The sequence below is a fragment of the Kogia breviceps genome, chromosome 17 (assembly GCF_026419965.1).
Source record: "Kogia breviceps isolate mKogBre1 chromosome 17, mKogBre1 haplotype 1, whole genome shotgun sequence".
Taxonomy (NCBI): Eukaryota; Metazoa; Chordata; class Mammalia; order Artiodactyla; family Physeteridae; genus Kogia; species Kogia breviceps.
Genome location: NC_081326.1, coordinates 60,024,004 through 60,036,558, shown reverse-complemented (window position 1 = coordinate 60,036,558; position 12,555 = coordinate 60,024,004). Strand labels below are relative to the sequence as shown.

The window sequence follows — 12,555 nt, the reverse complement described above, 5'->3', positions numbered from 1 at the left end:
AAAGGGGCTCTGACCGGGGCACCAGTAGCATCCACTCCAGTGCATTTTACTCTAGCTCTTTCGTTCATGGAATGTCATGAACGACTGCACATTTTCACATATAATAGTTCAAGAATAAAGGCATTCTTAAGGGTACTGTGAGTTTCCTGTTTCCCTCATTCCAAATTAAAATTTACTTGCTATACCTGGTTATAATTAAAAGGATGTTAGGCTCAATATTATTTTAGAAACATAATCAAAGCCCCTTTCCCCCCAAATCTCTTCCTAACCCTAAAAAAGTTCACAATTTTATCACATAGTTTTATTTTATAACTTTTGAATCACGCTTTAAATTTATCTTTGAGAGGTTTTTTTTTTTTACTTGTAAGCCTCACATTTGTCACATTACTGAAACATATTTGCAGAACTACTATGTGCTGGGCAAATTTTGCTAGGTTTGGGGTAGACAGTGATGAACAAGCCAGTTTCTTTTCAAGGAGGTGATCGTTTTGAGAAAAGTCAACAATTGAAAGTAAATGACAATGAGCTATGATGATGGACTAGAAGATCCCATGGGAACATGCAGGAAGGGCACCTAATCCAGGTGTGGGGTTTCACAGGAGAGGTCGATTTTTAAGTCAAGGGATCCAGGATGGTTGGGACACTGCATCACTCTCCCTGCTCAGCTACCACTGCAGCATCCACATCACAGCCCACCCTCACATGCCAGTCAGCTCTTTAGGCAGCGTTCTGGTCCCTTTCCTCACCTCTTCCCTCAGGGTGAGTAACAATGGCAGCAGCTTTTGATATCAAAGCAATAAACTTGGTGAAAAGAAAAACCGTGTAAAATGTCTGCATTTTACATGGCAAAATAATTGGCAAATTCTAGCTTTGTGATTCAGCTTCACTTTAATCAAAGCCCGCTGAATGGTTTTCAGCTCTTAACAGCTAGAAATGGGTTTGCACTTCCCCAAACATTTCTAGATCTATAAATTATCCATTTCATATCAGGAAGCCAATCTCAGTACATGTGTGGTTGTGGATTAAGCACCCTCATAAAAAACAGAAAACTTTAATTAAGCAATGAAGAATGAATATTAGGGGACAGAAGATTAAACAATAAGCATAATGTGAGAATTCACTTAAACAATAAGTGTAATATGAGAATTCACTTAAACCGACACGTTTTTTTTTTATAGTGCATAAAATCAGCCACTTACAAACAAGGGTGTTTTATAACATGAGTAGCTCCAATCATTTTTCCTTTTTGAGATTCCCACCTCAAAATATTAATATGCACCAACCCACATTAAAAATAATTTTTGCTATAAAAATTTGAAAGGCTTTTTATAATTTTTTTTGAAAACATTTGGCTCTGAGCAACTTATTAAGTTATGGTTGGCTATGATTTATCAGCAAAAGGAAATCTATCCAAAATGTATTTTCAGAAATCACTGATGTTTGAATAAATACTAAATTTAACCATGGTTGAAGTTAGCAAAGTATAATGTTTTACAGACATTTAACTAATTTATTAATTTTCATTTTTTCAGTTTTCTTTTCCATACACTAGAGCAAACACATACACCTTTTTTTTTTTTTTTTTTGCAGTACGCGGGCCTCTCATTGCTGCGGCCTCTCCTGTTGCGGAGCACAGGCTCTGGACGCGCAGGCTCAGCGGCCATGGCTCATGGGCCCAGCCGCTCCGCGGCATGTGGGATCCTCCCGGACCGGGGCACGAACCTGTGTCCCCTGCCTCAGCAGGCGGACGCTCAACCACTGCGCCACCAGGGAAGCCCAACATATACGCTTTTTTCAGGTGGCAAGCACTTTTTGTAGGCTCTTAAAAAGTTTGTAGTTTCAAGGTACTGTGTCTATGGCATCTAAAGGATGAAACAGATGTGCTCACAAAGTGTGTTGTAACTAAAGTCAGAAGCTAGAATATTTATGTTTATGTAGCTAACAGAAATAGCACTCAGAGCTAGTGACTCAGTTATGATAATCACCATGCATGCCTTCTGTGAAGCCTGCAAGGGTGGACCACGGACACGAACCGTAATTGGCAGTAACACAGCCAATTGTTAAGGTCCTTTGACAGACACCACACTCTCAGGTAGAGTGGGATCTGTAAGCAGCTGGCATCTGATGAGTTTGTTGAAACAGAACAAACTCAAGCAATGAGGACTAAAGACACACTTGAAGAAACTCCATCTGCACAGGTTCAACCCTGAGAGCAACGGCAAGAGACCAGCGTGGCAGTCAGCCATAGGAAATAAGGCTTTACTTGCAACTAAGGATTAAGACCAACCACCAGATTAAGATGCCAAGGGGTAAAAAGCCACAGACTCTGTAAACACAGGCCGAGGTTAGAGATCCAAGATCAATCCTGAGCGTGATACTATGTTGAGTCACACCGGGGAATTTTCAGTTTCTCTCTCTCTCTCTCACACACACACACACACACACACACACAAACACAGAGCATGTATGTGTGTGTATATATATGTTTATATAAACATATACATATATTTTATATATGTACACAATACACTATTTTTAATGTACAAATATATATATTACATATATAAGTTAAATGTATATATAGAAAGATAAACATGTGTATAGTCTTAGTAACCTGCAATGATGACTTCAGTGAATTACAACAACAGCAATATTCTACTTTGACATACTACTTTGACATACAAAGGGCTTAACATAATCTACTATCCAGTGATTCTAAAACCTAGCTGATTATTAGAATCATTAAGCTTCTTTAAAACTATACATGCCTAAGTCATACCCAAGACCTTTTGTATCTGAATCTCTGAGGCAGAAGCTCAGGAATCTGCATATTTAAAAAACAAAACAAAACACAGAACAACAATTTGGTCATTTAAGTTGTGGAACTGCTGGTTTACAAATATAAAAATGTCTCGCCTGACCCCAGGGGACAGCGTTAGAACCAGAGGGCAAGACAGATAGCATTTGTACCCTATGCCCCAATAGAAGCATCTTTAAAGCCAGTAATAACATGACACTAATTCCCTAAGTAACAGTTCTCTCCTCGGATGGGCCACTATCCAAGTAAAAGTGAAAAGTAATCACAGAAACATATTCTTATGTGTGAACAATCAATTTCTACTTCATCAGGAAAGTAACCCAAACTGGGTGCCTTCTGCCCAAATAAATGCTGGGTGAGGTATCTTCAGTGACGGAGTCCTTCTTATGCATATTTTTACTGGAAGAGTTGCCCATATTAACAAAATCCCACTTCACCGTTTAACCTAATTTTGTGGAAGGAAAGAGTGCAGTGTAGGAGCCTGAGAGTGGATTATAATCCTGGCTGCAATGCTTGCTTGCTGTGTGGCATCGTTTGAGTTACTTCACCTTTCTGAGCTTTAGATTCTTTGTCTATATAATGGGGTAACAGTGCCTAGCATTCGTGATTATTCTGAGGATTGAAGAACATAACATTTGTAAAGCACTGCACTTAGTCAAGAATCAACGACAGTGGCCGCTGCTCTTTCTATTAAAAGAATCAGCCAAATCCCAATTGCATATACTGTCATTACTGTGGTTGACTGGGAGAATGTTTTCCTGGGATTTTATAAAAACCCGTTTAGATCCCACGTGCCGCGGAGCGGCTGGGCCCGTGAGCCATGGCCGCTGAGCCTGCGCGTCCGGAGCCTGTGCTCCGCAACGGGAGAGGCCACAGCAGTGAGAGGCCCGCGTACCGCAAAAAAAAAAAAAAAAAAAACCCGTTTAGATCCATGAAAAGGAAAATCGTATTGTTCTCTCCGCTAGCTTTGTGATGATTTTTACATTTCCTCTTCTGGAGGAAGGAAGATACTCAAGGGGATAATTATCATGAACCTTAGTATGTAACAAAACAGTCCTTAGATGAATCTCTCATCACAGCTTGACATTTATGATAGGAATTAAATGCAGATCATTGACTCAAGTTCCATTTTTCAAGTATATTTTAAGTCCAACTTGCTTTGATGAAGTGGGACATTCGTCACAAGTAGGGCCTTTGTTTACATCAAACCCACATAAAAAGGAAGCACGTCCCAAGCATCCTTTCAATGTGGACTCCAAGAAAATTAAACAACGAGCCACTTGCTTTTTCTTTAGACTTTTTTCATAGTTCATTAAAATCTTCTAAGGTGCCTTAATAATGTTAAGGACGGGCATTATAAAACATTGCACTGTCCTGACTCACTAGGTCTACACTGAAAATAGTGAATACTTGTATCAGCTAAAGTTGAAATTTTATATACAAATTCTTTATATGAATTAATTCCCACAATAGCTCTATGGAGTCGAATATTATTTTTTCCACTTCACAGATGAGGAGAGTGAGGCTTGGACTTTTGAAGTAACCGGTTCAGTGTCATATGGCTAGAGGGTTCAAACTGAGGTCTGGCCAGCTGTCCGAGTCTCTGATATTTACCACTGGACCATCCTGCTTCTCATAACCACACAAGTTCAGCAGAATTCATATGTAGAACTTTTTTTTTAACAGTATTTCACCTTTTATAGATGCAAAAGGAAGGCTGTGGTTATGGCATTAAGACAGGAGAGGCAGGGAGCAGTAACTTGGCGGGGAGGAAGCATTCCAATTGCAGTTTACTTGGAATTTTAAAACTAACACCCTCGGTACAAAGGAGGAATTACTACCTTCCAGGTGCCATAACATATATATCTCCTGGTCATTTTTATTTCTTGTCTGTCTGACTTTTTATACAACCATAGTAAGAATTGGAAAATAAAAATATTTTTTAAACTTTCTATTTGGAATGCTTGACAGAAAGCTGGTGGTCTTGGATATGAGTGAGCCTCAGAACTAGAAAAGAGGTAGCTTTTCCTTTCTTTTTCAGTTCTTTCTCTCACTGCTTATACCTTATCATCCATGTCTTGCCTGTTTCTCCTGGTTTCTCTAAGGAACACCTGGGTGTCTAGGGTGAGGGATGAGAATATCCACCCTACATCAGAGGAACCCAAAGATCACAGGGTGGACCCTGAGGTCAGAGACACCAAGAAAAGAAGAGGAAGGAGGCAAAAAGGGAGATGGCAAGATTGACAGTGGAAAAGAAAGATGAGACAAGGATGCTGTTGGCTGCAATGACTCAGAATGAAAACTGATGCCTGAATACATTTGGCTGTTAAATCTGCACTTGCACTGTTGCTTTATATGGTGTGGTCCTGCATTATGCTCTACTGGCTTCCCAGAAAGAGGCTGAGACTGGTTCAGTGAAGAAGTCCAACTTTTGCTGGACTTGCTTATGGCCTGAGGCCCAGGATTGCCTCTACAAGTCAAAGATTTCCCTTGGGAAAAGTCAGACTAAGCTAGAAACATTAGAAAACATGTTTCCTGTTTAAAGAGGAGATGCTTAATCTTTTTTTTTTTCGTCTCTGAGAAACTCTCTTTCCTTGTAGACTAAATGAATAAGTGACACTGGCACCGGCTCTGGGTCAGGGATGTTAACCTTTCCCTAAGCTAAGAGTCAAGGTGATGGTTCTAGCTTTGGGCTATGAATTCTTAACAGTCTATAAGAAAAGACAAAGATTAAAAAGAAAGAATGACCAGTAAGGAATAGCCCCTCACGCCTACAGCACACCTCACGCACCCACTCTCTGCAACTCTGCAAGGAGCTAGAAGCACTGATGGGATATCACCATGCATATTTATCCCAGCTTCCTCCTTCTTTGCCTTGAGTGGTCTTTACTCACTCAAGATCAGAGGAAATGAGGGCTTCCCTGGTGGCGGCAGTGGTTGGGAGTCCGCCTGCCGATGCAGGGGACACGTGCCCCGGTCCGGGAAGATCCCACGTGCCGCGGAGCGGCTGGGCCCGTGAGCCATGGCCGCTGAGCCTGCGCGTCCGGAGCCTGTGCTCCACAACGGGAGAGGCCACGACAGTGAGAGGCCCGCGTACCGCAAAAAAAAAAAAAAAAAAAAAAAAAAAAAAAGATCAGAGGAAATGAGGCACAGTAATGAGAAGTGATTTCAGGGCTTGGAGTAAAGAAAAGACAAAATAACCTTGTCTTCCTGATTCCCCAGACAGTTTTCTGGAGTTCGTTTCTCAGGCATTTCAGCAGTAAGTTTCATCATCCAGTGTGTTTGCTCTCAGTCTGTTCTATGCCATGGTTGTTACTGTCATTGTGATTACTTATTATTTATTATGATTATTACTACTACTATTATTATTTCCTTTCTGAATGCAACTTTGCCTTTTAGGATAGCCTAAGGCAGAGCAGAAATAATCTTAAGTGTTTGTCCTTAGCTCTCTTTCAGCAACACTCCCCTCCCACAGCCTAACCAGAAGGAAGGAGCTCCATGTCTGAGATCTGTTTCTACCACTATGAAAGTTGGTCCTGGATGTCCAACTGTGCAATCTTGCTACATAATCATCTAATTGTTTTAGACCCTTTACTTTCATTAACACCCCAGATACTTGACTAAACAGATCAGAGCCTCCTAAGTAACTCTGTTTTCACCCATCTTTCCTCCCAGCTTGACTATCTCCGATGAAGACCCATTGGTTTTCCTGGCCCGAGGGAAGAGTCATGGTCTTGAGTCCACTTCCTCCTTCTATTTCTTCCCGGTAGATGATGTACAAATTGCCTCCTTTAGTTATTTATTTATTTTTTTTAATTTTTATTATTTTTTTTTTTTTTTGCGGTACGCGGGCCTCTCACTGCTGTGGCCTCTCCCGTTGCGGAGCACAGGCTCCGGACGCACAGGCTCAGCAGGCATGGCTCACGGGCCCAGCCGCTCGGCGGCACGTTGGAACTTCCCGGACCGGGGCACGAACCCGCGTCCCCTGCATCGGCAGGCGGACTCTCAACCACTGCGCCACCAGGGAAGCCCCTCCTTTAGTTATTGAAAGTCTCTCCTGTTCTGGATATTTTCCTTCTGGAGGTAGTAATGAACAACTCTCTCTAGGCTGAGCATAGAACATGGCACGTAGTATGTACTCAATTAAGATATGTGCTCAACTAATATCTTATTAAATAAGATGTTAAGATATTGAAAAAATATTGGGGTGGCCAAAAAGTTCGTTCCTGAACAAAAGTTTGGCCAACCCAATATATAAGTGGTCCCTTCCTCAAGCAGGGCAGTCCCTTCCTCACGCTACACAATTCTAGGAGGCACCACTATATTTTATTCTGTGTTAATGGCACCCCTTCAAGTTGTACTCTGGAATAGTATTGCCCTCAAATATCTTTTCTAAAGTGATTATCACAGGATTTGCACAATCTTTTTTTTTAACATGGCCCTATAAAGCAAGAGTATCCTCTGGAAACCAGTTTTAGAAAGCAATTCCATTCCCATCTAAGAATTTTTCAAAATAGGAATTAGAGACACTTGAAAGTTTTACCTCCAGATTGAGCGAGAGAGGGAAATAAAATCCATGTACAGATATATTAACACTTTATTACACTCTAAGACATTTTATCCTCTAGAATAAAACATGTTTGGAAGAATGGCAAAATATTTATAAAAAGTCTGTGTTGGTATATTGGTTTTAAAAGAATTCTAAACCCAAATGATCTAGACACTAATCCAATATGTTTGATTTGGGAGTTCCTTGCCAAGACTAGCCTCTACGCATGGATAAATCAAGTAAATTCACTGAACCAAATCTTTAGAATTGCTGTTTTCAGAGTTTCAGGAATCATGAAGGAATCTAGGTGTGTAACCACACAGGATTTTAGCCTAAGCCCTTTGCCAAAACATATAAATACTTTTAGACACTCCTTCCACATGTACAAGAAACCTACATAAATCTAACTTTTAGAGAATGCCTCTTTTAGATACCTTCACCTGGACATGCTTTACAAACTAATTCCATTTGATAGAGACTAAACTGAGATTTTAAGCAAACGAAAGTTGGATGTGAAACCAAAGAAAAACCCAACATGTAAGGAATTTAAATTCACACACCTACACTCCTATAGAAAAAATGATTTCCTTATTCTTGAGCAGGATAGCTAAAGGTGGCCTTGTTTGAGTAGAGACGTGTGTCTTCCAGCCAATCGTTTGCTAAACTAGTGGGTTAGTTGTCCCCAGAAATACCAGGGAATGTCACCAAATGTGTTGTCCTTTACTGGATTGGATCTAAGTGGCGGACACTATATATAATTCAGTCTTAAGAGAAACTGTGCAGCTGCCCACATGTCTACATCGGTGTCCTTTTAAGGAAGACCAGCCTCTCTCCCTTGCTGAACATGTAATGAGTTCCTATTGCCTTCCTGTTAAAGCTCAAAATCCTTGGTCCGAAAAAAAGAATAGATGGTGTAAGTGAGTTTGTTTTTATCACTTCAGTTTCATCGATTGACAATCTCTCCACGCCTGTGTGCACACACATGTACACTCATGCACGTGCACACACACACACACACACACACACACACACACTGCAGTCTAATCTCCAGCCATACGGAACTAGGTTCAGTAATGGAAATGCCCCACCTTCTCTTCAACTCCACTCCTTTACATGCCATATATGCTGTCCTCTCTACTTGCAATAGCTTTCCTTTCCTCATGTATCTGGCTAATTTCTATCTCTCAGTTGAAATCCAGTCTGTATGGTGCCCCCTCTGGGAAGATTTCCCTCACCCTCCAAGTCTGGCTTAGTTATCTATTCTTTGTGCTCCCACAGGGCTCTGTCAATACTCCCATTATAGCATATGTTTTTTATTTGGCTCTGTTTTCCCCCCAAAGCTATAAACTCTTTGAGGACAAGAACCTCAAACCTGGCTCAGTGAAGACATGTTGACTGAACAAACTCTAGTTGTTAACTCACCCCTCAACCATCCTTATACTTTCTTTTATTGCTGTCCACTTGAACAGGTTCCAGGAATTAATAATTGATGCATATTAAATAAATGGAGAATATTACAGAGTCATAATAATTAAATTCCAATTCATATGATTCTTGATTTCCTTTAGGTTTGCTCCTTGAGAATGTGAAACAACTGGAAAATCTGTTAGACCAATGCACACTATTCAGTGCAAACTATATTCAGGTTATGGGAACATTCAGAAAGAGGTGTGGTTAATTTGGGAAGGTTTGATGAAAGTTTCTAGGTTTTGAGGAAAGTTATAGACATGGAAGAATACCAGTTAAGGGAAACAGATGCAGGATCTGTAGAATGCAGATAGGTGGGAGGAAAAAATAAAGAAAACAAAAAAAACCCACCTGGTTTGCCTTCCTTGCATAGAACTTGCCAACAGCAAGAGTGACTTGGTAAGAAATCTACTGTGCTAAAGAGCAATCTTGGGCAAGTCCTTACCCTTTGGCCTGGTGAGCCATCACGTCCTGGTGAACCAACACCTCCTGGGATGCCCTAGATAGAGCAAGGACAGGAAAATGGCAGAGTTATCGAAACCAATTACCCTCTCACCCAGCTTCCCTGAAATAAATCAAGGCCTCCAAACAAACCTGATGGCATAAAGGTGGGGCCTTCCTGACTAAGCATTCAGAACCCAGAAGTTATTCACCAGAAGGGAAAGAAGTGTCCCCCACCAGGGCTCACCCAGGGGAACATCAGTAGGACCGTAAGAGGGGGCCGAAGTAAGTGAATACACGCTAATGGTCCTCAGTGTAGGAGCCACTCATTGCCAAGATCACAACTGACTTCAGAAGCTACAGTCTTCTTTCTTCTTGGCAAAGCTCTAGAGGTGAGAGCAACGGAATAAAAAAATAAAAATAATACCTGTGGGCCAGGAAGTCCAGTCTCTCCTTTCTCTCCTTTTTCACCTGGCATTCCCTGAACAAACAAAAGGACATGGGGTTAAGTTCACATAGGTAAATAGGTAAATTATCAGTCTCTTCTTTTTCTCCACTGACTCTTTTAACATTTCCAACATTAAATTGCTTTCACACTAACATCCAAATACAGCGTATTTCACTTTCCACATAAGCTACACCACCTAGGTAAGCATGCCTACAGACCAGAACGTTTATATAGCAGAATAGTTTAAACACAGTGTATACAGTCTGATATGGCTAAGCTCATACTGTAAATATGTGAGGGGAGTCGAATATTTCAGTATTATTTATAGTTTAGATTTTAAAGCTTATATCTCTCTATATTTTTGTTTTGTTTTGGCTAGAAATTTATAAGAATGGAAAAGCAAACACAGTACCTGACAAGTAGCAAGACCTCAACAAAGAGTAGTAGTAATAGTGGTAGTAATTATACAAACTGGCATGTTAATGCTTTCTAAGATGTGAAAATAACTCTGGAAAAGAAGACTTCTTAGCTAGGGAGACACAATCATATGCACAGAAAGATTGCTAAAAATGTGCTTAAAAGCATCATGCTTCAAATACTAATGACAGAGATTGGCTTTTATTCCTTAAATCTAGATCCGTCTAGTGAGATCACTGAAAATCAGTGAGTGGGATTGAATTTGTTTTCATTGGTACAAACAACTTATACAGAGAAATGTGGCTGTAGAGAGCATACTGTCTATAATCTAAAACTCAGAGCACCACACTTTGAGGCCTGTCGAGATAAAGATCATAATTAAATGAGATAAAGATCATAATTAAATGACTTGCATGAAGTTATTTCCACAATTACTACAAATGCAAAATGAATAACTTAAATTTGTATAACATTTGTCACTTTCTAGATTTTATCACACCCCCTAAGGACTTGGTCAAACAAGAAAAAGGGCCATACATGTCAAGCCCTTTCTTTCCTATAGACAAATTATCTGTGGATATACCTACTCCTTAGGTACATATCTGTTTGTAAAAGACCCCCTTCATTGAACAAAAAAATTGGCTAATGAATGAAGTCTCACTTATTACTTTCATTTCTCAGTTCTTATTTTTAGGGGTTGGAAGAGGCTGAGGATCATTATCAAGGCACAGAAGACAAAAGTTCATTCTATATAACTCATGGAGAAGTGATAACAATAAAACCCATCTGAATGTTTACACACAACTCACAGGCATTCCTTGAATGGACAGACCACTTGGTCCTTGGGGTCCAGGAGGACCCTGAGGTCCTGGAGGGCCTGTTTCACCCCGAGGGCCATCTGGTCCCTGGAAAGCAAGAAGTCATCCCAAAGGTAAGTTAAACCCTCTGGTACCCAGAAATATCTGCTACCCAGATATTTCTACTTACAGCATTTATAATTTATTTCATTAACTAATTTTTCCTAAGACATAAAACACTCATAGGATAACAAGACACCAAGCCTCGGATGATCCACCTTTCAGACAAAGTGTCATAAGTAAACCAAAAGAGTAAACACACAGTAGTTGCTGCAACTTCATTTATTTATTTTTGCTTACATAAATAGGAACATTGTGCCAATTATGTGAGTAACTAGACGCCCACACTCCACAACAAATCCAAAAGATATAAGTGATACAAGACCACCCTCTTGGATGGTGAAGGTTCACACCCTCCAGCCAAACTATAGTCTCTCCCCCTTCACTGCTGTGAACTGTCTATCTCTGGGGCACTCCTCTGCGTTTACTGAAGACATTGCCTCCCTTGTAGTGTATAAGAGGTGGAGCCAAGACATCAAGTATCTGCCTGAGAAAATGTGTCACAATCTCAAAAAATAAAACAAAAGAAAAAAGAAGATATCTTATGGTCTGAGTTTTGAGCTGTGTAGTACCTGATTAATTATCTTCAGCCTTCTTTCATTGACTTCTCCCCTGTAAGCCTGCCCCGACCCTCCACATTTGCTCTTACTTTGCTCTACTAGTTTCCAATTTTCTAGTAAAACAACATTGCAATGTTCTCTTCTCCATGAATAAATACTATGCAAATTTAATAAGTCACCATATTGAAGCAGTAAGTCAAGCAAGATGGTTGGAACAATGATTCAGAGCAACATGGTGAAAATGAGATAGTAAATTATAAAGGGCCTTGAATGTCATGCTAAGGAGGGTGAATTGTATTCTCAAGGCAATCACACATGACTGCAGGTTTTAAGAGTATGATGTGATCCAGTATAACTTTAAAGAAATGAATCTGGGGTCAGATGTGAAGAATCAATCAAAAAATCAAGCCACTGGAGCCAGAAGAACAATTAGAAGATTTGCCAAAAGCCAGGTACAAGATGATGGGGCCTGAACTCAATTAGTGGCCGGGCTTCTGCCATCCCTTAGGGCACCTTCGTGCAAAGTAGAAAAATGTGTGCCTTGACATGGATTGGCACCAACTTGGTCCTCTTAGTTGGTGCCTTTGTACAGTGTACAACTTGAACCGCCACATTTGGTGGCCTTGGGCAGTGAGAATGGAAAATAGAGCTGTGTGCTTGATTATACAGTACATGGTGGGAGGGAAGAAGGAGGAGGCTAAAACCTGAGAAATTACCTGGAGGACTGCTGCCTAGTTGTGATTCAGTGCTCCCTCGATACATCTTTTTTGCAGATAGAGGAAAAGAAGACTATATGAGCAAGAACTACCTAAGCAACTAAACCACTTGGAACACTGACACTCTCTTTCTGACCCAGAAACATTTCTTTTCACTTATTAAATTTTTTTTATGAAAAAACACAAGCTTTTAAGAATAAGGGGAAAGGCTTCGACACACTT

General features: G+C 40.4%; 1 protein-coding gene across 5 annotated transcripts in view; it reads right to left on the bottom strand.

The window, feature by feature from the left end:
* Positions 1-12,555, bottom strand: part of COL14A1 (collagen type XIV alpha 1 chain) — a 242,324-nt gene that overhangs the window by 43,478 nt on the left and 186,291 nt on the right. For all 5 annotated transcript variants that reach the window (XM_067017540.1, XM_059043433.2, XM_059043430.2 and 2 more), the window contains 3 exons: positions 10,950-11,045; positions 9,703-9,756; positions 9,280-9,333 (listed from right to left, as the gene is read on the bottom strand). In XM_067017540.1, coding sequence (XP_066873641.1) covers positions 9,280-9,333; positions 9,703-9,756; positions 10,950-11,045 — 204 coding nt within the window. The remainder of the gene's footprint in view (positions 1-9,279; positions 9,334-9,702; positions 9,757-10,949; positions 11,046-12,555) is intronic.